The following is a 26,828-nucleotide window of genomic DNA, read 5'->3' as shown; positions in this document are numbered from 1 at the left end:
CCTGCCATTATGAATTACGACTGCTAGTTCATGATTTAGATGGAATAAAAACAAATGTGAAACCGAACAAATACAAAGCACAACACTTAAGAGTCCAAATCTGTCAGTTTACATTCTTTGAAATATGTTCTTTAAAGCTGTGGTTTGGCTGAGCTCCTGATGCAATCACCAATTTGCTGCCTGTGACACAGAGGCTAATTGGTGCTAATGGGCAAAGGGTTCACCGTTCTTTACAAGCAACTCCTTTCTCCGACCTGAGAAACTCACGACACCTAACACACCACTTGCATGGTGTTTATTCATGAAGTGTAGCATGTGATATAGTGATTCCATATATCACATGGTGGAGAAAGACATTCTGCAACCATTCACTGAGCAGAGGGGGTATTTCATGAAAGATTGGATCCTGGTTTCTAGGAAACCAGCCAGCTTTGCAACAGTACATGGGGGGAGGAGGGGAGAACCCACTTTATTAGATAAGGAAGGGAACTACTAATAAGCATAGGCCCCCTAGCTCAAGTTTTACGATTTTGTTTTGTATTGTGACCATTTGCTTCCATCACTCGTTTCTAGTGAAATCTCTATTCTTTCTTAAATAAACCTTGTTTTATTATAAGTGCTCACAAGTGCTATGCATTACACAGGAGCAGCGATTTAAGATAAAACTGAAATGGAGTACACTACTCCTTGGGGAATGGATGATCTGGGATTTCTGCGAGTAGCCAGTGTCGGGGCTGGATATCACAGGGGAATGCTCCAAGGGGTCTGGGGTGCCCCTCTTGCTAACCTGCAAGACAAAGACACGGCTGGCACAACTCAAGGAGAGTGCTTTAGTGGCTGACAGGCTGGGGGTGTTAAGGAGCTAATACCCAGCTACCTCAGACAAGGCTACCTCTCGCTAGAGGCAGTGGGTAACAAGGTGACTCAGTCCTAGTACCATGTGAACCATCACACTGTACATGCAGGAGAAGCACTGCGGACTTCCTATACACTCACCTGTTTTCCATACACAGGGCATCTACATCAATGATGCGATTTTCATGTCCTCCCAGGATGTGATTAAGCTCTTGGTTGAGTCGGTCTGTTTTATCTTGGTAAGAAGAGCGTTCTTCCTTTACATCCTGCAGTTCATCCAACGCGGCTTGAAGATCATGTTCCAGAGTCTCAATCTGAGAAGCAAAGCAAAGCTCTGCTATCATTATTCTGCAGAATTTACTGAAGAGTACATCATATCCAGACACAAAAGAGTAGCAAGTACTTCGCTTCTGAAGAAGGTCAGATTCAGAATGCCAGTTAGTAGATTTATGATAATCCATAAAAGTAAAACAAAAAGTAGCCATAAGCATACTAAAAGGCAGCATATGAAGACTGAACCAACCCCCCAGATTCAAACATCCTTAAAACTTTAGAGAAGTTTAGATCCAATCTTTGTGGATCACTACATCTCTACTCATGCTAACTGAATATATCTGGAAAGAAGAAATTAGAATTCACCCGGACCCAAGCAATATTTTAATTTACGATGCTCCCTATAATTGTTGTCAATAATATCACTGAAGACACCATTGTAAGAAAAGTTGAGATGCATCATAGCCTTTCTACAAAATTTCTTTAGTTTCTGACAAATTCATAGAGCTACACTTTTTTCTGCATTTGTATTTCCTCCCTTTTAAAATGAGAGCAAAAAAAGGAAAATAAAGATTGTATTTGTTGTTCTCCTCTTTTGATCATGCATACACAATTTTGTTTTAAAAGTATTGTTTACTCTATTTTTCTCTATTTTGTTAAAACTAAAGTTAAAACAAAGTCCAGCAATTAAAAATGAAGTAGCTTGCAAAATATTTAGAAACCATTTGGAATACAATAGCAAAGGAAGACCTTATTCACACTATATAGTCAGAACTAGGTCAGCAACAAGTATGCCAAGTGGTTCCTAGCATGGTTATAACTTGGTATCATGGGACCAAAGAGCTAGCATTTGGGTATAGAGTAGGTCTGGGCTAGCGTAGAGTGTGAGGCAAAATCTAGATAAGGCTTTCTTGTGAGATGAGTTGTTCTTAAGAAATTACAGTTTTATCTGAATGGGGGGGAGGAGGTGCAGGGGACCTTGGTGGTTTTGGATTGGACACAGATCCAAGATTGTAATGACAGGTTTAGCTCCTGGGATTAGAATTTAAAACCCAGCTGCCCTCACAATTCGAAGGGTTTCATATTTAAGGTTCAAGTTTTGACCCATTTCTAATTATAAGAACAAAACTTGTCTACATAAGGCAGAAAAACTGTTCTAACACCTGTCCTTAAAACTCAGTTGTTTCAACTGAAGTGTTTGCAGGCTTTTGAAGTTCCGCCTTCAGTACAGTAAGCAGGAGTAAACCAGATGAGAACTGGGATGAGAGATACCAATTATCAGTGAAGACACCATGAAGTCTTGGTGATTCAATACACAGTGAGTACTAAGTGCAGTGTTAAGGAGCACTTTCCTGGTGAAAGACACAAGGAATTTTGGAAAAGGGATCAATCAGAAGTTTTACCCAATTGCGGAAATAAAATAAAAAAAAAAAAAAACACAACAACCTACTTTTACACGTTAATCTGTCCCCTGACCAAATTTCAGTTTGGGCATCTCGTATCATGTCGATTTATGTGCCTCTAACATTTCTGATTAAATATGGGATTCTTCACTGACAATCCTAAACTGTTGCTATGTGCTACTCAACAGCTGTCACATTCCACCCTAGAGGTGGATGAATTTCTGAGGTGAAGCACCTCGATCTATACCGGTGCATACCTTGTAAATGCATAAAGTGCCCTGAATGCTCTTTACACATCTATACAATAAATACTACCAGAGTATATGCTTCCTTGCCACCAACACCACTATCTGCATTGCAAACCAGGTAACAGCAATTACAGCACAGCAGAGGCATAGCAATTTACTTGTTCTTTTGCCAACAGTGAAAACAATCTCTCACTGAACGCCCATTAGTTATTACTTGTTCTCGTGCTTTCTCCAGCTGCTGAACAAGGTCTTCACGCTCGTGTGCTGCAAAGTGGCGCGCCCCAACTTCTTCATCTCCAAGTCTTTGTTTTGCTATTGTCATTCTAAGGAGCTGCAAGAAATGCCAAGACTTCATAAGCCACAGAACACAGGTTGAACACTTGAGAGAATATAAGCAGAGTATATTGTATCACTAGATAGGGAATCTGTTATCAGAGAGCCTTTCCAGCTCTCACAAATCTCAACCAGGCATATTTAACAAGAGATCACTTTTGTACCTATGAGCCCAATCCATTTCTCATTCAAATTGATGGGTGTTTGGCCAGTGACTTCAAAGAGCCAAAATTAGGCCTTCTAGCAGTAATTTAAGGATTTTACATATGAGCATATGTTTAAAGTGAGCATGGACATCCTCATTCTCCAGAAATGACAATGTTTTGAATTTTAAGAATTATTTACTACCAGAAATATCTTGCTTTTATATCAGGCTTTTCACCCCTATATCTGAAAGCTGTTTGCAAAGGATGATAACTATTATTCTAATTTTACAGATTAGAAAATGTGGCACAGAGAAGTACAGTGACTAGCCCAGCACCACACATGTACCTCCTAAACTAAATCCAGCTGCAACCTTTGTGCAGAATTAGCATGAAGATTTAATGAATGGGGCTGTTTTTACATGAACATGAAAACAAATCTTTTTGAAATATCTATTAACATAATAATAGTGGAAGATGTTAAAATATTTAGCTAAAATGCAAAACAAAATCTATAAGATCTTCAGCATCTTTCAAGGCTAGAGAACATTATTTTTTAAACAAAGCCTGACCTGAATTAACATCCAACCATTTTCAATACTACTGTTAAACAGAGGCTACTGGGAGGATTAGGTTTCAAGGATTAAAAGGGGGTAAAATAAACAGCCTACAGAGTGTACAGGCTGCAGAACATGCATCATTTAGAATTGTTTATACTTTCCACAGTTCAGAAAAAGTGCTACATCCCAGTAGCCCAATTTGTGGGATTTCCACAGAGGCTTCAGAAATCTGCAGTGAGAATTCCCATGACTTCCCTCCCATTTTTCAGCTGCATAAAGGAATTAATGTGCACCATTATATTTCAGAGTTAGCAAATCAATCTTCTGAAACAGAAGAAGACTGTATATTCCATCTATTTTAGGTATTTAGAGGATGCCAGTAGGCCATCAAAAACAGGCTCCTCTTCTCCACTGCAGCCCCTGTTTAGTCCACACAAGTGCTGCTACTACAGCTTCTCCTGATAAGCTCCAAAGGGTGACTTACAGTTCCTCAGTGAAATAATAGTCCACAGGCTGCTTTATTTTTGACAAACTGAATTTCCCCCTCCCCATAATTAAAAAAAAAAAAGTGTGGATTATATTGTAAGGAGCACACTCTGAATTATTCCTGGAAAATATACCAGTGGGTAATTTAAAAAATATATATATTTTTAAACCAAGCAGATTTAGGAATGGGGTCAGAGCTTTCATCTGATCATACAGACATGAAAGGGGAGAAACACATAGTGCTAACAGCCAAACTGTATTATAGAATCTCACCTTACAACTGGTTAGAAAAGTAACAAATGAAATAAGGATCAGAAAGCTCAGAAAATGGGAGCAGGGAACAGGGCCGGCTCCAGGCACCAGCCTACCAAGCTTGTGCTTGGGGCGGCACCTGGAGGGGGGCGGCGCGGTGCAGCGCTCCAGCTCTGGCCACCGGGGAGAGTGGAGCCCCTCCCCCCCCCCAGTGCCCTCCCCTGCCGGGGTGGGGGGGGGGAGAGGCGGCGGCCGGAGGCTTTTTTGCCTGGGGCGGCAAAAAAGTCAGAGCCGGCCCTGGCAGGGAACCTCTCCCCGCTCAATGCAAGTATCAGCTTAGGATCTCTCCAAAGCACACACAGCACTAGATAGGGAGAACTTGGTTAATGCCATTCAACCATGCTCATCCCACACCCCAAGAAGGGGCTGGGGTGTAATATGTAATAACAGCCTGTGATGCTGCAACAATTTGTACAGTGGGGGTGCTGAGAGCCATTCAAGCAAACTGTAAACCCTGTATAGGATGGAAATCATATGAAACCAGGGGGTGTTGTCACATCCCTAGTTCCAGCACCCTGGATTACAGCCTTGAGTAAATACTACTTGCATGAATAGAGGTTGCAAAGTTTGTTCCAGTCAAATCACAGTTCTTATTTACTGATGAAATGTGGGGAGAGGGAAGGAGGGGGAAATCCTAAACACAGAGTGCCCCTAAAATCCAACATCTTATTCCTAAATGACAGATCACTTCAGACATTCAGCAACTCAGACAGCAGGTGTGGCCAAGCAGGCCTAGCCCTCCAGCTCTGCACCCTGCATGTCTGCTGATGTGGCACCACCTGCTGTAAAGATTTTTCCCTTTGTAACTCTTGGAATGTCAGCATTTTAATGTTATGCTAGGGGGAAAAGCGAAGGAAGGGGAGGGAGAAAAAGGGTTTATTCTATATTTTATCCTTTTATTATAAAGTTTGTACTCCGTCCCTCTGGCACTGTATTTTTATTGAACTATCATTCAGAATGGAACCACTCAGCTTCATTTTGTTGCCCTATTCCTCAGAATAGGTTAATACAAATAGAGGACCCCGCAGGACTCCAAAAATATTTCCAGCACAGAAGATTTTGAAGTGAAGTGCACTTTAAACAGAGGCAGTGGTTCCTGACAGGCTCAGCATACACTAAACAAACAGGCTTTCACCAAACAAAGCAGAGTGCAGCATGCCATTATTTAGCAACACACTCTCTACTGTGCTAGGATCAGGCAAAAATGATAAAACAGACCTTTATTTATTTTAACCCAACATTTGGGTTAAAATAAATAAAGATGGGTGCCTCAATCAGACCTCACTGTTATAGGTGCTGAACAGAAATGAAGTGAAAAGTGAGTTCTGCACAGCAGGCAGTTGTCACAGTTAACACAGGCATGTTTATCTGGCGGAGCCTTCTAGGCACCATGGCTAAGGCTGCAAGTCTTTCACGGATGTCAGATTCCGTGACTTTCCGGGACCTCTGACTTTTTCAGCTGCAGCAGCTGACCCCAGGGCCGCCCGAGCAGCTGGTGTGGCCCTGTGACCGGCTGCTGCTCCAGAGGCCACAGGCAACTGGTCTTGGGCACTGCCCAGGAGCAGTGGTCCAGAAGCAGCGGTCTAGGAGCAGCAGCGGGGCCAAGGACCACTCCCAGTGCCGGAGGAGTGGCGTGGCCCCAGGCCAGGCCCCTGCCTTGACCCAGGAGCAGTAGGGGGGCCAGGGGCCTCCCCCTGGGCCGGAGGAGCAGCAGGGTCCTGGGCCAGGCCCCCCTACCCCAGAAGCAGCAGTGGCCAGCCTAACCCTGATGAAAACAACTCTAGATAACAACGCAGGCAGCGGCCAGCACTCAACACCAGAGTTCATAACACTGCTACTGCCAGATAGCCTGTGACCTAGGCTGGGAATGAGGACCAATTCTGCAGCTTGAATTGTGGTAAAGGTCTCACACTGGGCAAGTAGTTTGGGTAAGGGAATTCTGGTCAATGGTAAGCTCAGGTATAGGACTTCCAAGCCACAGCAGGCTGCTTGGCCCAGGGATGGGACCTCTGACACAGTAGGTTTTCACATGACAGACTTAGTTTGACAATGACTGTGTCTCATGTATTGTCAGTAAAACTGTAGCAATTATTTTGGACACAACACAACATATTGTCTTATCACTGAGCTATACCCTTAGCAGCTCAGCAAATCATTTCTCTGCCAGTGACTTGCGTGAGTGGGAATTAGGGTGGAGATGGCAGTCACCTCATCTTCTAGAAGCGTCTAGCTCCCCCCTCCACCCCAATCAATTTCTATTTAAGGCACGAGTGTGATCTCTTGAGGCCCTCCCAGTTTAAGGGTTTATTCTCCAAGTATCACTGTCCCAACACTGGATAGAAAAGGGGTTTCAAAATCAAGTACCCGGTAAACCTAGGGTAGTTTTCATGTGTCAGAGCTGATAAGAGATTGTGATCAACCATAAGAGTAAGTATTCTTAGAACTCAGTTACTTGCATGCTACAGTGTAACTGTAGCTGCATTTCTTTAGTTGCAGCAACACATCTTTCAAGAGACTTTTTGGAAATGTTTTACTGTTTGTGCCATTCGAGTTCTAGCTGAATAAATGGGAAAATTAGTCCAGTTAAAAAAAGGCAAATACAAGCAATTTGCTCTTGTCTAACTGATTATGTACTTAACATCTAGAATCCACAATTCCCATAACAAGTACAAAGGTCATCAGTTAAAATCCCATTGCTAACCCAATTAACCGTTGTATCTTACTACTGGTGAACATTAATGCAATTTGAGAAAAAAAAAATCAGGCCATCAACACACTTCTCTCAACAGAGCCATTGTGTGATATTTAAAGAGGTTTTTTTTTTTTAATTCTACAAAACTCTTGTCATTGAGGGACAGGCTTTATGAGTCATGCATGTTCAAGCACAGGCAGAATTGTTCATCCAGAAGCAGATTCACTGGCTGCAAAAGCAGCTGCTTGCTCATCCTTTGCCAGAAATAAAGTTGACGTCGACCGCTGCCCTCCTTCGCTTTGGAAAAAAATGAAGAGAGAAAAGTGGCAGTATAAAAATGTAAGAAGAAATTATTGTAATTCGTTGTTTTTGTACACACCGTATTTTATCAGTACTGCAATGCTGAGTTAATTCTGCTGCCAGCTCAGGAGAACAATCCCAGAATTTCTGCTACCAAAGCTAGGAGACAGTAAAATATGGCATACAGCAGTGGTTTTCAACCAGGGGTCCGAGGCCCCTTGGGGGGCTGCAAGCACATTTCGGGGGGGGGGGGCGCCAAGCAGGGCCAGCATTAGACTCACTGTGACCCAGGGTAGAAAGCCGAAACCCCACCACATGGGGTTGAAGCCTGCAACCTGGGCCCCACCAACTAGGGCTGAAGCCGAAGTCTGAACAGTGTAGTTTCGTGGGGGCCCCCAGGCAATTGCCCTGCTTGCTGTTCCTTAACGCCGGCCCAGGCTTTTATATGCAGAAAAACAGGTGTGGCACAGCTGGGCCATGGTGTTTTTATAGCGTGTTGAGGGGGCCTCAGAAAGAAAAAGGTTCAGAACCCCTGGCATAGACTCCCAGCTTTCAGTCTCTTGGGGAGACCACAACTCCTGTTAGACAATTCAAAGACTGCAACCTGGCCCCAAAATAAACTCTGTGCATCACTTATTAGACGAGTGAAGACTAGCTGTGTTCTAAGATCTTGGATAAAGTTAATGCCTGATGAAATTCCCCTTGTTTTTTGGTAATGGGTTGGTTACTACACCATTTTTGATGCACCCCTTGCTGCGTAGTTCAGTTTACTGAAGGACATGAGGGTCACCAAAATGAGTCTAGCCCATCATGTGAGAGTACAGGCATTACAAAGATGGTTATTCAATGGCAAATTGACCTGCAGGGAGAAGTCAGGGCAAAGGCTGCTTAAACTGCAGAAACTGGATTTACCGCTACCAAAGCCATAGCATTAAGAAAAATAATTTGACAGAATAGGTACAATTGTGGTATTAATTCCATTGATATCTGTGATTAAAAGGACTATGAAACAATTAGTTTGCCACAAAACATTTTATTTATATTTATATTTTTATATATAAGAGAGAGAGTAAGAGTGTGTGTGTGGGAGGGTGGAGGCTTGGCTCCCAATAATAAAGCCTGTGGGGGATGGGGGCAACTGGAGCTAGGTTTCAGATTGCTAAACAGAGCATATTACACACATTCATTCTCAGTGACTAAAACAACACTGTTCTTTTCTACAGACAGGACCATATTTAACACATCCATGCATGGGTGCACGAGGAAGGGAAAGGACACAAGCACTTCCTGCATACAGGCCAGACACAATGACCTTGTGCTCTGAGCAGTAGAAATCGCCAGGGACTGTGCCATTACAGGAACTAGTAGTCTAGGAAAGTGGACCTGGGAGGGGGTGTAGTAGTAGTCCCAGCAACGCTGGTCAAGCAGAGGGCAAGGTATTCCTCACCTCTCTACTGTGGGCAAATGGCTGAGCTCCCCAGGGCTACAGGAGGCATTGTCTGCCTGAGGCATAAGGTCTGGCATTGTAAGATTCTGCACTGCCCCCAACATCAGGATAGGGCTTAAAGGAGAGCAGCAGAGAAAAACATGGAGCTGGGGGACGGGGGGGGGGGGGGGGGGGGGGGGGGTTATAAGTTATAAGTTTAAACCAAAAAAAACTGCTGGGAGGAAAACTGTCTTTGTTCGAGTCAGAGCCTCAATTACTTCACACTAAAGACTATGAAAGCTCCTACTCCAGTTTGCTAGTCCTCCAAGGAGACCTTGCAGCAAAAGGGAAGCCAAGACTTCATGTTCCTCAAATTTATAACAATTAAGGTTTCTAAAAAGTAGATTTTTAAAAAATATATTTTAAAAAAGCACTTCAGCATCCTCTAGTCAACTTATTTTTCTGAGGAAGGATAGTCCAGTGTTGAGGGCACTAGTTTAGGATGTAGAAGACTCAGGTTCAGTTCCCTGCTCTGCTGTGGACTTCCTGTGTGACCTTGGGTCTCTCTGTACCACACATCCCAGTCTGTGAAATGGAGATGCTTTCTCTACATCCCTGGAGTGTTATGAGGATAAGTATATCAAAGATTGTGACTAGCTTTGAGATCTACTGATAAAAAGCACTATACAAGAAATAATTATGAATAATGCCTATTTATCCTCCTCTACAGATCACCTTGAATGCCACAATGTAGCCTCAGTGGGGCAGCTAGATCATGAGCCATTTCTGGCAAGAACTCTGATTTTTGGTTTTCTGTGTCTTCATGTTATGAATAGAAGAAGTGGAATAAAGTGGAGAGAATTTGTTAATCTTTTTTTCCCCATGGCACGGTCTTTCAATAGCCATCTGAGCCAATATATTTATTTTTGGCGGACATCTTACTGTTCCTTGACAGGACTCAGAATTTGCATTAGTACACACTTTTTCTGAGCAGCACCTTTGACAAAAATGGGAAAGGGGTGCAGGGGAACATTAAAAAAAGGGGGGGAGAGGAGAACACAGATAAAAGGGAAGTCTGACAATACACTGTCACCATAATATCAGAGTAGCTTTATCTATAAACCAACACCAGTGTAAGGTACGGCAGTAATATTATTATCCCATTTTACAGAAGAGGAACTGAAGCACAGAGCAGCTAAGTGATTTGCCGGACGTCACAAAGGCAATTTATGTTGGAGGAAGAAATTGAGCCTGGGTTTCCCATGTCCTAGGCTTGTGCCCTAACCACTGGACCATCCTTCCTCTGCAAAGGAGAGAACTGGAGACAGGATACTCTTAAAAAAATAAAAGTTAGTTTCCAACGATATACGGGGAGAAATCATGAAAGAAAACAGAACACAAAAGGAAGCAAAGAAAATGGAGACAAGGGATGGAGAACAAGAGCGAAAGGAAACGAAGCAAAAATATTTACATACGTTTATCAGAATAAGCTACAGTAGCTGGTATAAGCACCTTTATACCAATATAACTGCATCACTTCATCAGTTTCTGAACAGATACAGTTATAATGGTATAAAAACTGTGTTTAAGCCAGCACTTGGGCCCCAGTCCTGCAAGCTACTCGAGCGGTGCTCCGCTGAGCACAGAGATACTCCAGTATGGGATTGAGGCCTTTGTGTAATTTTTATTCTGCTTCCCATAAGCCTCACTAGTTTTTAGTCCTTATCTTTTTCTCCCCTCCACCTGTTTCAAGCCCAACCTTTCACTAGTTTGATTTGTGTGTATACTTTTGTACACAGCTCCAGCTGCGAGTGGTATACACATTTAGCTTGAGCTTATATATTTCAATTAACAGACAACAGGAGTTTGAGTAATACTGAACAGCAGATTTTGAGCAATGTTCCATATACATTGCTAAACTTGGTAATAAAATTAATTGGTTATGTAAAGATAATTAGCAGGATGATTACTTAAAATTCAAAACAAAATATGTATTTCAAGACCACTTGGGTCTATGTTTTTTGGATAGAAAAATATACAATAACGCCTTCTTGTTTAATCATATACTGAAATTCTACATTATTGCATTAGATGCTTAAAAATATCACATAACCAAGGAAAGATTAAATGCTTATCCAAATATATTTACAAATGGGAACAGCATATAAAACAGCAGAAGCTAGTGGTGATTAACCCAAAGCAGGATCCACAATAAATACTCAAAGAAAACAGAATATAGCACGCACAAAAAATATCATATCCAAGGAATCTAGGTTACTAGTATCCTGTGTAGGCTGTTTTTGTTCCACTGTTCTGAGTATTTGTGTAACCTCAATATTCTAGAAACTTATGAATAAAAAAAGAGCAAAATATTGCTTCATTCAATTTTTCTGAGGAGCTTGTCTCTAGTCCAGTTTACACATTACATGTAGTCTTCTTATTAAAGAAAATGAGTTTCCAGTACCTTGTTGTCTCCTTGTACTTCTCCCAGTCTTTGTTGAAGTTGTTTAATTTCTTCTCCCAGGTGCTTATTTCGATCCCGAGAATCACTCAATAGTTGGGCAAGATTAGCCTAGGAAAGTTACAATGTTATTGTGATGTTGCACCCCATAATGCTTTATAGAAATATGCTTGAGAGTGTAAATATGACATAACTGGAATATGTTTTATGCTAGATATGCCATATAACATATCTTTGCAAAGATTATGTTCTTCTGCATGTACTCATTTTATTTGTATGCATGTATCATTTTTATATCTGAAGTTATGAGCGTTGGCTCTATGCTTGTATTTAAAGCGTTTGCTGTAGAAAGCACTTAAGGCAGATTTGGTCAACATATTGTGAAGGGGTTATTCAAGTAATTGGGAGTACTTGGTTAAGAATGGACCTCGATAGATGCCAATCCATATCTGAGCTTTCCTGGGAATGTCCTGTAGAAAACTGAGTCATGCATGGACATGTGACTTGCCCACGTGACTCCAAAACTCCATTTGTAGCTGGATTCTACACAAGGGGAGAGAGGGGTTTCCACCCACAAGAGAAAATCTATTTAAGCCCCTGGAAATCCCTCCATTTTGTCTTCAGCTGGCTCAAGAGATAGCTTCTCCACACCAAAGAGATGCCTGAAAGAAACTGGAACAAAGGACAGTAACTACAGGGTGAGAGTGATTGCTGGACCCAGCCTAGGAGGAGGCTAGTTTGCCAAAGAAGCTTATTGGAACATTTCTGAGGGTGAGATTTACCTGCATTTAGTTTCCTACTGTATTAGGCGTAGACTTGCATGTTTTATTTTATTTGGTAATTTACTTTGTTCTGTCTGTTATTACTTGGAACCACTTAAATCCTACTTTTTGTATTTAATAAAATAACTTTTTTACTTATTAATTAACCCAGAGTATGTATTAATACCTGGGGGAACAAACAGCTGTGCATCTCTCTCCATCAGTGTTCCAGAGAGCGAACAATTTATGAGTTCTTTATAAGCTTTATACAGGGTAAAATGGATTTATTTGGGGTTTGGACCCCATTGGGAGTTGGGTATCTGAGTGCTGAAGACAGTAGCACTTCTTAAACTGTTTTCAGTTAAGCCTGCAGTTTGTGAGGCATGTGGTTCAGACTTGGATCTGTGTTTGCAGCAGGCAAGCATGTCTGGCTCAAACAAGACAAGGCACTGAAGTCCCAAGCTGGTAGGGAAAACAGGCTCAGAGGTAATCTAGGCACATCAGGTGGCAGTCCCAAAGGGGCTTCTGTGATCCAACCTGCCGCAGTTATATTAGACAAAAGTGTGCTTTTGTGTGGGTGGTGGTTGAGAAGAAACCAGGGTTTTATTAACTACCTTTCAACAGTGTTTAGTTTTATCAATGTTGTTATCTAGTCCTAATGTTTCATTAGAAACAGCATCAGGAGTCTAGCATCCAAATTACTGTAAAATAATTAATAAACTATGTGTACATACAAAGCTCCAAAACGGTACATAACAATGAATAAAGCCAGGTGGGAATACCCACCCTATCTTGGATACCTCTGAGAATAAAAGAAGCTTGATAGACAAATCTGATAAGAGGTAGCTAAACTAACTGTTTTAAATATGGGTATAATTAGGCAAAAGGCATAACAGAGAACTTATGAAGTGGGAGGGGCGTGCCCTCTGCATTACGCAAATTAACTTCAGAAAATTTCCTCTCCCCTCACAAGTCCCTACCCCCATTCATAGCTACTCTGGAAACATCTTGTATGTCCAAGTGGTGAAACATTTAGAAGATATTGAGCATGATCTAACATTATTTGTTATTGGACATGTTTACTGAAAAATATCAGATTAACTGAAAAATAATATTCTTCCACTAACGTCCTAAAGATGTACATTCCTGAAAAACCAAATGGTGTGTGTCTCAGAAGTTATCATTACTGACATCCTAAATATTTTGTAGAGTTAGCTGCTCTTTTCCCCCCTTCATTCTTGTCTGCCTCCCCCTTCTGCCCCACCATGCCCCAGTCCCTTGCTCCAGGGACGGACCACTGTTGTGCCCCAATTGCCCTGGCCCCTCACTACGGGAAATGACCCCTCCCTCCCTGGTCCCCTTGCTCTGGGGACAGACCCCTGCTGTGCCCCGATTGGCCCAGCCCTAACCCCTCGCTACAGGGACCGACCCCCGCCATGCCCCAATTGCCACAGCCCCTCACTCCAGGGTCCAACCCACTCCCTGCCTTGCTGTGCCCTGACTGGGCAGGCTCCACATCAACTCCTCCCAGCCTGGCTCTGCAGGAGCCTCCCAGGAGAGGGGGGAGTGGAGAGCAAGCAACAGTGGGGGCGGAGGGGAGTGAGTGGGGCCTTAGGAGAGGGGAGTGAGGATGTTCAGTATTCAGCAGTTGGAAGTTGGCAACCCTACTTATGGTTCAGAAGACCACTTGAGTGTGACCCAATGAAGCACTGTTTGAATCTGTGTGGAAAGAGCTTAGAAAGTAATGTCTAGAATTTGTGGCCTACCCACTGATTGGTATTTGCTCTGACCTCTACCCCTCTCCCTCACTGTCATTGTTTTTCAGGGTGTCCCTCTTTCCTTCCTCTTCAGCACTCCTCATCCTTCCTTTCTCTTTCCCTTAATCCTCCCCTCAGCCCCTTAATACTTTTTTTTTTTTTTTTTTAAACAAAAGCTCAACCCACTCAGACCACGGAACTAACACAATGTTTAACTATCAATCACTGCGACCACTCTGCATCCCTTTCCCACACCCTTTGTCTTCTCTATTTCAACAGATCTACTCACCTTAATAAAGTTACTTCGGTGTTTACACGATTAGGCTATTCGACTACAAGCAATTTGGAGAGGCACAGGTGCTTTTGAAAACTTTATCCTACGTGACTTTGGAACCTAAATCCAGTTTTCACTTAGGTACTTTTGAAATTTTACTCATAGTCTCATGCTATCTGGCCCGTTTGGCAAACCCGGTCCATATAGGCATAATGGTTTGCCTACATAGATCTGATTGCAAGATCAGGGCCTACATATATGTAGTATATGTAAAAGAAATATAACAAAAAAAACCCCTCATTTGTGATTGTTGTTACCATAATCAAGTTTGCTAGATCAGGTGGCCTCTATCACTGCCAACTTCAAACTTTCAAAGAGAAACAAGAAGCCAAATACACTGGTCCTCTGTACTAGAGGGATCATTGGTGAGATCTACTATGGCAATTCATGTGGTTTTACTTTTGAGGTTAGAGGTTCAGAAGATCACAGTAAAGTTCCTTTCGTTTTTGGAAAAGATCAAATCATTTTTAATTAGGGCTGTAAAGCAATTTAAAAAATTAGTTGCGATTAATTGCACTGTTAAGCAATAATAGAATACCATTTATTTAAATATTTTTGGATGTTTTCTACATTTTCAAATATATTGATTTCAATTACAACACCGAATACAAAGTGTACACTCCTCACTTTGTATTTATTTTTATTACGAATATATGCACTGTAAAAAACAAAAGAAATAGTATTTTTCAATTCACCTAATACAAGTACTGTAGTGCAATCTCTTTATCATGAAAGTTGAACTTACAAATGTAGAATTATGTACAAAAAACCTGCATTCAAAAATAAAACAATGTAAAACTTTAGAGCCTACAAGTCTACTCAGTCTTATTTCTTGTTCAGTCAATTGCTCAAACAAACAAATTTGTTTACATTTTTGGGAGATAATATTGGCCACTTCTTATTTACAATGTCACCTGAAAATGAGAACAGGCATTCGCATGGCATTGTTGTAGCTGGTGTCACAAGATATTTACCTGCCAGATGTGCTAAAGATTCATATGTCCCTTCATGCTTCAACCACCATTCCAGAGGACGTGTCCATGCTAATGACAGGTTCTGCTCGATAACAATCCAAATCAGTACAAACCAACGCATGTTCATTTTCATCATCTGAGTCAGATGCCATCAGCAGAAGGCTGATTTTCCTTTTTGGTGGTTTGGGTTCTGAAGTTTCCACATAAGTGTATTGCTTTTTTAAGACTTCTGAAAGCATGCTCCACACCTCGTCCCTCTAAGATTTTGGAAGGCTCTTCAGATTCTTAAACCTTGGGTCGAATGCTGTAACTATCTTAAACAAGGTACCAATGTGAGATTTTTAGAGTTTTGTCAGATCTGCAGTGAAAGTGTTCTTGAAATGAACAACGTGCTGGGTCATCATCTGAGATTGCTAGAACATGAAATATATGTCAGAATGCGAGTAAAACAGAGCAAAGAAATGCAATTCTCCCCCAAGGAGTTTAAATTTGTGACTAAACAACACATTATTTTATTAATGATCATCATCAACATGGAAGCATGTCCTCTGGAATGGTGGCCGAAGCATGAAGGGACATACCAATGTTTAGCATATCTGGCACATAAATACTTTGCAATGCTGGCTACAAAATTGCCATGCGAACACCTGTTCTCTCTTTCAGGTGACATTGTAGATAAGAAGGGGGCAGCATTATCTCCTGTAAACGTAAATAAACTTGTTTGTCTTAGTGATCGGCTGAACAAGAAGTAGGACTGAGTGGACTTATAGGCGCTAAAGTTTTACATGGTTTTATTTTTGAGTGCAGTTATGTAACAAAAAACCCTACATTTCTAAATTGCACTTTCGCGATAAAGAGATTATACTACAGTACTTGTATGAGGTGAATTCAAAAATACTATTTCTTTTATAAGGTTTACAGTGCAAATATTTATAATAAAAATATACAGTGAGTGTACACTTTGTATTCTGTGTTGCAATTGAAATCAATATATTTGAAAAAGTAGAAAAATGTCCAAAAATATTTAATAAATTTCAATTGGTATTCTATTACGTGTAATGAAAACTGATTAATCACAATTAATTTTTTTGAGTTTATTGCGCGAGTTAACTGTGATTAATCAACAGCTCTATTCTTAACTGTTGATATGGTTGAAAACTGAGAATGGCTCAGTTCTGTCTGTTTTAGAGATTACATATTTCCTAAACAACGTAACTATCCAACTTTACGGCAAGAATTAACTAGTTTCTGATTTTAGTTTTGAGACAGCAACCTTTCAGCAAACACAAAACTCTTTTTCAAGATCTGCTTCAGTAGAATGATTTTTTCTGTATGCTAACAAATGAATGACAGTCATCAATATACAGAATGGATCAAGTAGCTTCAAGATGCATTCTGTCAATCATAGAATATTAGGGTTGGAAGAGACCTCAGGAAGTCATCTAGTCCAATCCCCTGCTCAGAGTAGGGCCAACGGTTCAGAGATTACTGCCTAAGGGGCATTAAAAATATTTCAGGTTGTTTTCAGGACTTTTTCATCTGAACCAAAGCAGCTGAGGCTGAAGTTCTTTTAGAATCAACTGACTTGCAATGCTTTGATGCAATTTTTGTGAAAAGTAACTGAATTTCAATAAAGGCGAGATAAGTGAGAGATTGAGTTACTTAAGAGGAATGCTATTTGTACAAGTCTCTTAGAAATACTTCCATTTGTGAAATACATTTCTATTATGAACGTGAACACATCTGCATACGCCAATACCATATGTAATTTGAATCCCTTAGAAGAACTGAATGTCACTAATCAGTGTTGACAACTATGACACTGGAGTTGTACTAGCTTCAAGCCAAATCCAGCTCCACTGTCTATAACTGGTATATGATCACACCCATTTATTTCCTCCTAAAACATTTTTCTGGGATTGCAATCTCTGCTGCATTTTACTGCTTAGTCAGATGAATGACTTAAGACAATGTAACAAATCTTTATATTCACAACTGAGATTTTGGGAGAAATTTTAAACAAAGGATTTAGACGCCAAAATAAAAAACAGCCCTCTTTAACATGCTAAGAGCATCTCAATAAGCAAAGCACAGACTTGCCCCTTACTGCAAAGCTTCTATTTTACTTCTGTTAAACTGAAACAAATAAGCCACACCACCGATGAGTAATTGCTGGAGAATTCATTCCCCCAGCTTAGAGGTTCTGCACTACACACATTTTGAATTGTCCCAGATTCCAAAGGTTTTGCCAAGACATCATCAAGGCTCTCAGTTAAACATGGAAGGGGAGAGAATTTTGGAGCCTCTGATGCTCTAGAATAGTGTTTCCTCAACCTGATGTTGCTTTTCTAAACTGCATAAAGGAGATCTCAGGGACTGGTGCCAGTCCACGACCCAGTTGTTTAGAAATGAGCAGTGTTTCTCGTTAAGTACTCAAAACTTTTTTGGAGCAGGAGGAGGAGCGTAAGGGTGGTGTGACAAAGTTCCTCCTCTATCTTGGTGGGTCCTGCGCTTATTGGTGGATTTTCTTCCCTCAGAGATTCACCATGTGGGTTGGGGAACAGCTCAGAGACCTTCCCCTCTGGAAGAACCCACAGTCCAGGTCAATTGGGAGGTTTGGGGGGAACCCGGGCCCGCCCTCTACTCTGGGTTCCAGCCCAGGGCCCTGTGGACTGCAGCTGTCTATAGTGCCTCCTGTATCAGCTGCATGACAGCTACAACTCCCTGGGCTACTTCCCCATGGCCTCCTCCAAACACCTTCCTTATTCTCACCACAGGACCTTCCTCCTGGTGTCTGATAACACTTGTGCTCCTCAGTCCTCCAGCACTCTCACTCTCAGCTCCTTGCGCCTCTTGCTCCCAGCTTTTCTCACACACACCACAAACTGAAGTGAGCTTAGGGTGACCAGATCACCCAAGACAAATATCGGGACGAGGGGGGGGGGGGGGCGGGGCCCAAAAAAAAAAAAAACCCTCCCTCCGCAAGCGCTGGAGGGAGGCCCGGGAGACTCAGGGGAAGCGCGGGGCCGGGGTGAGTAACAGTCCGGCCTGGTCCCTTGCAGGCAGGACTCAGTTGGGTGGTAGGGCGAGGAGGGGGGCGGCCCGCGGGGCCAGGCGGCGGCTGTTCTCACCCCCGGCCAGCGGGACTCGGGAGCAGCCGCTGCTGCAACTCCCACTGCCGCGGGGGCAGGAAGCGGCCATGGCGCTCCGCGGCTGCAGCTCTGGCGCCCCCGAACCCCCCGAGCCGGGGCCTGCTGCGGGGACCCAGCAGCGCGCACGCTGCGCCCAGCCCCTGGCCAGTCGCGTCTGGGCTGCTGCCCAGCTGGTGCTATCCCACAGCAGCCCCGGAGTGGGGGCAGCAGGCCCCAGCCCCCCCGTCCCGCAGGGGAACGAACGGGGCTGGGCGGCCGATGCCTCCACCCCGGGGTCGCCGCGGGATAGCACCAGCTGGGCAGCAGCCCAGACGCGACTGGCCAGGGGCTGGGCGCAGCGTACACGCTGCTGGGTCCCCGCAGCAGGCCCCGGCTCGGGGGGTTCGGAGGCGCCGCAGCCGCGGAGCGCCATGGCCGCTTCCTCCCCCGCGGCAGTGGGAGCTGCAGCAGCGGCTGCTCCCGAGTCCCGCTGCCTGGGGGGACAACAACAGTCGCCGCCTGGCCCCGCGGGTCGCCCCCCTCCTCTCCCAACCACCCAACTGAGTCCTGCCTGCAAGGGACCAGGCCGGACTGTTACTCACCCCGGCCCCGCGCTTCTCCTGAGTCTCCCGGGCCTCCCTCCAGCGCTTGCGGAGGGAGGGGGAAGGGTGAGCCCGGGGAAGAGGCGGGGATTCGGGGAGGGAGCCAATCGGGGGAGGAGGGGGCGGAGTCAGGGAGAAGGGGGGGGGTGCGAGCACTTCCGGGCTCTAGGCTCCGGGGCATTTCCTTGTTTGTCCATTGTCCCAACCGCATGTCGGTCGGGACGCGGGACAAACAAGGAAATATCGGGACAGTCCCGATAAAATCGGGACGTCTGGTCACCCTAAGTGAGCTCCTTTTAAAACCCAGGTGCCCTGATTAGCCTGCCTTAATTGATTCTAGAAGCTTCTTAATTGGCTCCAGGTGTCCTAATTAGCCTGCCTGCCTTAACTGGTTCTAGCAGGTTCCTGATTACTCTAGTGCAGCCCTTGCTCTGGTCACTCAGGGAACAGAAAACTATTCATCCAGTGACCAGTATATTTGCTCTCTACCAGACTCCCGTACCCCACTGGTCTAGGTCTGTCACAGTGGACAAGGGCTTTATTTTAAGTTAACTTAACCAACTGAAGTCACTGCCAAAAGAATCATCAACTAATATGATACTGGCCAGTGAATGGCTGCCAGGGAACAACGATTTTCATTCATTAAATTTGTTACTGAACTGAACAGTATTTGAACCAGTAACCAAGAGATAAGGGGGGGAAAATCCTTATTCAAATACATTCTGGAACCATCCACTGTCCTTGTATAAGATTCCTTTATCAGTTTCTCAAGTCTAGCCACACGAATAAGTGTTATGCTCCTTCACACTACTGTATAAAAATGGATAGGAACACCCCTTTAATAACACCTCAATTCTCTGGCACACAAATCTTACATGGCACTCAAAAAATCCTCCTATCTTTAGATACTGCCGGAAAAAAGAGAGTGTTTTGTTTTTTTAAAGAGATGGTGGGGGATGGAAGATAAATATCTGGAAAAAATATACCTTTAAATATTTAGATACAAATGTGTAAAAGTAGTTCATCTTTATGTTAATATTTTACAATATTCCCATTTCTCACCCCCCTACCTTCAACAAGGGAGGACAGGATAAAAGTCTGTTGAAACATCAGGTACACTATAGGGCTATGACTAATAGCAAGTTTAATTGCAATTTGTCCTCCTATTCTTTCATATGATGTTGATGGGTAGTTAACACAGAAACTTGCTTTGCTTAGCAAGGGCCCTTGTTCACTGCAAGCTACAAAATTTGATGACCTCTGTTAGCACTACAATCTTATTAGAAACTAAACTTAAACCTTTCATCATCAGTCTTCTCCCAAAATGGTTTTGAAGCTATGGTGACCTGGATGTAGCAAACAAAATGCATCGTCTACACATCACACATTTCCTTGGACAGAAAAAAAAACACACTCCTCAATGATTACCTAATAAAATAAATAAATACAGAACCCCTGGAAGAGGATCCAGGCTTTCCGAGATCAGTCACAGGGATGCTAGCACAGAAATACATTACCCAGGTAGGGTGACCAGACATTAAGTGTGAAAAATCGGGATTGGGGATGGGGGCGTAATAGGAGCCTATATAAGAAAAAGACCCAAAAATCGGGACCGTCCCTATAAAATCGGGACATCTGGTCACCCTACACCCAGGGCCTGACAATGTTTTGCTAAGACTTGCTCACTTTTACTCACCTCTAATAACTTTCAAGACTGAAATTCAGAAATATGGGATGTGTTTTTGTAAATACAGGGCTGATTAAAAAATATGAAGCATGGATTTTTTTCCCCCCATGCACAGCTCTTTATAGAAATAAATATACCATCAAGGAGCTATATTTAGGTTTATCAATTTAGAAACTACAGATATAGAACCATTGTGGGTTTTTTTGTGTCAACCAAGAAATCCTTTGCATATCAGCTCTGGTCCTCTGTAGCAGAGCACCTATTAACAGTTACCCAGATCTGTCCCAGTTTGGAAGGGCTGCAGAACAAGAATACAGATAGGTAAAGGAGGCTACAATTTCTAAGATGTCACTTGTTCCCAGTGCTCACTTCCACTCCTTCACCAATAACAGAGGACCTTGAGATTGCTGGTAGCTTTCATATCCAAGTTTCTAGAAGCACTGCTCAGTAGGAGTGTTCATTAAGGGCATTTTTGTACCCACACCCCAGACACATGCTGCTAGCGCAGGGATCAGCAACCTTTGGCACGTGGCCCACCAGGGTAAGCACCCTGGCAGGCCGGGCTGGTTTGTTTACCTGCTGCCTCCGCAGGTTTGGACGATCGGGGCTCCCACTGGCTGCGGTTTGCCATCCCAGGCCAATGGGGGCTGCGGGAAGTGGCACGGGCTGAGGGATGTGCTGGCTGCTCCTTCCCGCCGCCCCCATTGGTCTGGAGCGGTGAACTGCAGCCAGTGGGAGCCGTGATAGGCCAAATCTGCGGAAGCGGATGGTAAACAAACCAGCCCGCCAGGGGCTTTCTGTGGCGGGCCACGTGCCAAAGGTTGCCGATCCCTGTGTTACTGGGTCAAATATTTGTCAGATCTAGCTAAACAGGATTATTTTCTGCTTAAATAAAGGCCTCCATATTGCCCGACAAGAAAATCCTCTCATGTGATTGTTTTATGGGAGTCATTTCAGTTGCTTTCAGAATTCGAGATGAACAACTTTGCCTCAAGCAGAAGGTAAAACAGAAAAACAAGATCTTTGTAGCCTTTTGAGAGTGTTATGATTAATGAACATTGGGGTGTTTTCCAAGGATATTAAAGTTTATCCATGGGCAAGGGTTCTCTATTCCAGCGAAGTAAGAAACAGAGAAAGGAGAGGAGCACAGGGAGTGTGAGGGGTTGGGCCTGAAGAGATCCTAACATTTTGAAACCGGGTACCATGATTTTTAGATTCAACTTCTCAGTGCACCTTTTCTTTTTAAACTACATTATGAGAAAAACAAAAACACTGTCATCCTACAGAACAAGATTTGCAACATTGCTAAAAATCCTAGTTTTCGACCTACACGTTCACGACACACAGAATGCCCTGTTTCTACAAGACTAAAGATATGCAGAAACTAGGGTCCTTCCACTCTGCAGGCAGGATTCTTCTGAGCAGGTGCAGTTTGAAATATACAAGAATACTATTCTCTGAAGCATTACAAGGACAAACAATCTTGCAGTTTTCCATCTGCCCCTTCACAGTAAGGGAGTCACTCACCCACAAACCAGAACAAAGCTGGTAGGTCTCATTTTATTACTAGTTCTTGGCACATGAGTAGTGCTTTTCATCTTCAGACCCCCTTAACAAAAGGGAAATCACATTAATCAATCTTCACAACATCCATGTGGTAGATAAGGGATGATTGCTTACCTCCAAATGCTGCTTTTCTGAAGATGTTATCTTTCAGGATTCTCACTCATGGCTCTTAGCGCTTTAGCGAAAGGCCAGCAGTACTTCCTGCACAAATCTGATGACAAGGGGTTGTAGACACACTGCTCAGCTTTTTGACTAATTCTTGATAGTCAGAAACAGCCACCAAGAGTAACTGAATGCAGTTAGCCTTTAAACTGGATTCTGACAGGTGAAGGGGACAGGTAAGCAGTTTAGAAACAGAATCACAGATTAGGGTTGGAAGAGACCTCGGGAGGACATCTAGTCCAACCCCCTGGTCAAAGCAGGACCAACCCCAACTAAATCATCCCAGCCACGGCTTTGTCAAGCCAGGCCTTAAAAACCTCTAAGAATGGAGATTCTACCACTTCCCTAGGTAACCTATTCTAGTGCTTCAGCACCCTCCTAGTGAAATAGTTTTTTTTAATATCCAACCTAGACCTCAGCCAATGCAACCTGAGACCACTGCTTCTTGTTCTGTCATCTGCCACCACTGAGAATAGTCTAGTTCCATCCTCTTTGGAACCCCCCTTCAGGTAGTTGAAGGCTGCTATCAAATCCCCCCTCACTCTTCTCTTCTGCAGACTAAATAAACCCAGTTCCCTCAGCCTCTCCTCATAAATCATGTGCCCCAGTCCCCTAATCATTTTCGTTGCCCTCCGTTGGACTCTCTCCAATTTGTCCACATCCTTTCTGTAGTGGGGGTGGGGAGGGCCAAAACTGGATGCAATACTCCAGATGTGGCCTCACCAGTGCCGAATAGAGGGGAATAATCACTTCCCTTGATCTGCTGGCAATGTTCCTACTAATGCAGCCCAATATGCCGTTAGCCTTCTTGGCAACAAGGGCACACTGTTGACTCATATCCAGCTTCTCGTCCACTGTAATCCCCAGGTCCTTTTCTGCAGAACTGCCACTTAGCCAGTCAGTCCCCAGCCTATAGCGGTGCACGAGACTCTTCCATCCTAAAGTCTCTGCAGTTGTCCTTGTTGAACCTCATCAGATTTCTTTTGGCCCAATCCTCCAATTTGTCTAGGTCACTCTGAACCCTATCCCTATGCTCCAGCATATCTACTTCTCCCTCCAGCTTAGTGTCATCCACGAACTTATTGAGGGTGCAATCTATCCCATCATCCAGATCATTAATGAACATGCAGTCCTACAGCCCCAGGACTGACCACTGGGGTACTCTGCTTGATACTGGCTGCCAACTAGACATCGAGCCATTGATCACTACATGTTGAGCCCGATGATCTAGCCAGCTTTCTATCCACCTTATAGTCCATTCATCCAATCCATACTTCTTTAACTTGCTGGCAAGAATACTGTGGGAGACCGTATCAAAAGCTTTGCTAAAGTCAAGGTATATCACATCCACCACTTTCCCTATATCCACAGAGCCAGTTATCTCATCATAGAAGGCAATCAGGTTGGTCAGGCATGACTTGTCCTTAGTGAATCCATGTTGACTGTTCCTAATCACCTTCCTCTCCTCCAAGTGTTTCATTAATAAGAGTCCCTTAGCCCCAAAAGAGGGCATCTCTTGTCCCCTGCACTGATCACTGATGTTTGGGGGGGGCGGGGGGTGAGCTCCAAGTTGTGAATCTCGGATTCTGCTATATTGTAGTGTCTAGCCCAGTGGTCTCCATGCTTGTCAGGGCTTCCTCTGCTGGGTTTCACCTACTCCTCCAGCCTGGCTATGGGAGTGCCTTAGCCTGCTCTGTGGGCCAATATCCCTGCTCTGGGTTAAGGCTGTGTTTAGACCTACTCCCTGCAGCAACAGCAGGTGCTTGCCGCCCAAACCCAGTCTTATCCCAGCAACACCCCTCTGCCACCCAAGTAGCCTATAGTCAACCAATCCCATCCCCAGTGAGGCAGAGCTAAGCTCCATTTGTGGAGTGGCACTTTCCTTCTCCAATGGGAAGGCAGGAGTGGGATTCTGACCCAGTCCTCTGGCCAACCAGATCTGAGACAGAGGAGCCAGCTCCCCTCTCTGCCCTCTAATCTAAAGTTAAAGGAGGAGGTAAACATGGAGGGGTGTCCCTGCCACATGCTGACATGCATATGTGGAATGGCAGCTCCACAGGTGTCACTAACACAATAGAGCCAGTAAACTCAAAATAGAAGTTGACATGTGGTTTTAATTCACTCCCGTGCACATAGGCAGTATTTACAGTACATTTAAATCTTTAGCCCTTAAAATGTACTTACTTCTAAGCGCTGTTTTCTAACCTTCCTGCATACATTATTTTCAGCATTCTTCTTACTTCTCTGTAGACCATTTTGAAGGGAAGTATTGTGCAGTGTTGCCAAAACTTATGAGTTCATCACAAGTCTCACCATATTTGGTGTTTTTTCCTAAAATGGCAGCTCCTGGAGTCAAGTGGTTCTATGAACATCTCAGTTACCATTTTAAAATTTAGATTTTTAAAAGGAAGTTTTAAGCTCTGTAGGTTGCAGAAAAAAATGTGACCTGAGTGAAGTTTAGAGACTCAAAACAAAAAGGAACCCATAATTTGTTATTTTTAAAAGTCAAGATTTCTAAGCCAATCTCATGATTTTTTTAGGCCTGAGTTGATTTTTGAACATTTGGGGATATGGATTGGGATTTCACCTCTCTGGAGTTTAAAAGGGATATGAATTTAGGTTATTTAAATGGTAAATTACGGTAGATATTTAGAAGGAAAAGCTGTTAATATGAATGTTAGGCACCAGGAGGGACTGATGACTGACTAAAATGGGGATTCTCAAACTCTCAATAGTGTGGGCTACACCTTAGAGAGACTGTTTCATGGACACTTTTCATTTGGGCTCACCCAGACCACCTTTCCTCCTATCTGTGCTCACGTAACATCCGAGGGGCAAAAAAAAAAAAAAAAGCACTTACATTCAAAGACAACAACAGGAAAATATTCATGTATTTTCGCCTGTCTTTAGTGCACTAGATGTTTTGCCCTTTTTGAGAAGTTACAATGGTTATTTTTGTTCTTCATTTCAACACACCCTCCCATTTCTTGTATTTCTCAGTAGAAACCAAGATCCATCCTCGTGCAACTGACAACTCTCTACAGACCAACAAGTACTCTGTTGAACACGGTATCTGAACCTCTGGCCTAAAATAAATATAAGCAATTAATACAGCTCCCCACTGAAACCCTCCCAAAACCAGGAGGGCATGCAATTGGAAAGAGCACCTAAACACAGTGTAAGTAACTGGTATACACTCAACACATTCCTAAGCCCCCTTTGACACCATGATGCCCCCATTGTTCACCTGTTTTAGGACCCAACTACAAGAAACAAATGAAGAAGGCAATCTCAACTCATTATCCTTGTTGATTTCAGTTTAGGTAAAATGATAGGCATAACCATTTGCTCTGTTTATTAATGATAGCTCAGATATTTCAAGAGTTAACATGTTTAAAAGAAAGCACGAGTCACTGAAGACTTCATGGTCTTCCAATGTGAACTGGAATGTCCACTTGAGTATCAGATTTTGTTTTATTGACATCAATATAATTAAAAGTTTGAATTTTCACAAAATAGTTTATATATGATGCCAACTAAAACAGAAAAAGCCTACCTGTTTCCTTTTTTCAGGAGGAAGAGAGGGATCCCCATCCTACAAATAAAGAGATGCATTTTATCAGCAACTTATTTCGGAAATCGGTAACCATATAATCTTTGTGGCTCTGAGACTTTAACACACCAGAATGTATCTGAACCAATAGTTTTCAAAAATTAGGTTTCAAAAAGTTGCAGTTCGATTAAAGACACTTCCAAGAATCTTCTGAAGTTAACATGAACTGGAAAGTTAAGATTTATTTACTGCATTGTTCTCCACGGCATAACACTGCAGTCAGTTTTTAAATGGTAGCGTGACTTTTAGACTGATCTCCTTGGGATTGGAACAGTCTTTGTTTGTGCTTTATATACAGTCTTGGCAGAATTTAATGTTTTTTTAATCAGTTAATTAATTTTTTTCAATTAACTATTTTTATTTTTACAGTTACAGGAAATTAAGGGGAGCAGGTTAGGGCAGCACTGACAGCAGGGCTACAGAGGGGTTCCGCTGCAGAATGCTCTCTGTGCTGTCGAGGGGCCCAAGACACTGGGTGCAAGGCGCGGAGGAGGCTGCAGTCCTGGCTTGGCAGAGCACAGATCTCTGGGCAGGGCTGCCAGGACGACGACTCAATGTGGGAGAGGAGGGAGATCACCCCACACTGAATGGCTCCGTCCCTGGGCAAGAGCCATTCAGCACTGAGGTGGCCTCTCCCATGGCCAGAGGCTTGTCCTTCTCCTTACAGCTTTGGCCAGAGGTCTCTGCTCTGCCCGCCAGGACCTGTGTGTTCCTTGCACCTTGCATCTGCAGAGGTTCAGTGTTACAGG

General features: G+C 43.3%; 1 protein-coding gene across 6 annotated transcripts in view; it reads right to left on the bottom strand.

Moving 5' to 3' along the window:
• CCDC149 (coiled-coil domain containing 149) overlaps nt 1-26,828 on the bottom strand; it is a 61,601-nt gene that overhangs the window by 23,075 nt on the left and 11,698 nt on the right. For 4 of the 6 annotated variants that reach the window (XM_034771207.1, XM_034771204.1, XM_034771208.1 and 1 more), the window contains exons 3-6: nt 26,023-26,061; nt 11,496-11,603; nt 2,994-3,110; nt 997-1,169 (exon numbers count right to left, since the gene is read on the bottom strand). In XM_034771207.1, the coding sequence (XP_034627098.1) occupies nt 997-1,169; nt 2,994-3,110; nt 11,496-11,603; nt 26,023-26,061 (437 nt within the window). Of the gene's footprint in view, nt 1-996; nt 1,170-2,993; nt 3,111-11,495; nt 11,604-22,418; nt 22,653-26,022; nt 26,062-26,828 lie in introns of those variants that run through there. The other 2 variants (XM_034771209.1, XM_034771206.1) reach the window with 2 other exon arrangements.

This window comes from Trachemys scripta, chromosome 5 (genome assembly GCF_013100865.1).
Source record: "Trachemys scripta elegans isolate TJP31775 chromosome 5, CAS_Tse_1.0, whole genome shotgun sequence".
NCBI lineage: Eukaryota > Metazoa > Chordata > Testudines > Emydidae > Trachemys > Trachemys scripta.
Note: the sequence above shows the minus strand (reverse complement) of the source record. Positions and strands in the feature narration are given on the sequence as shown.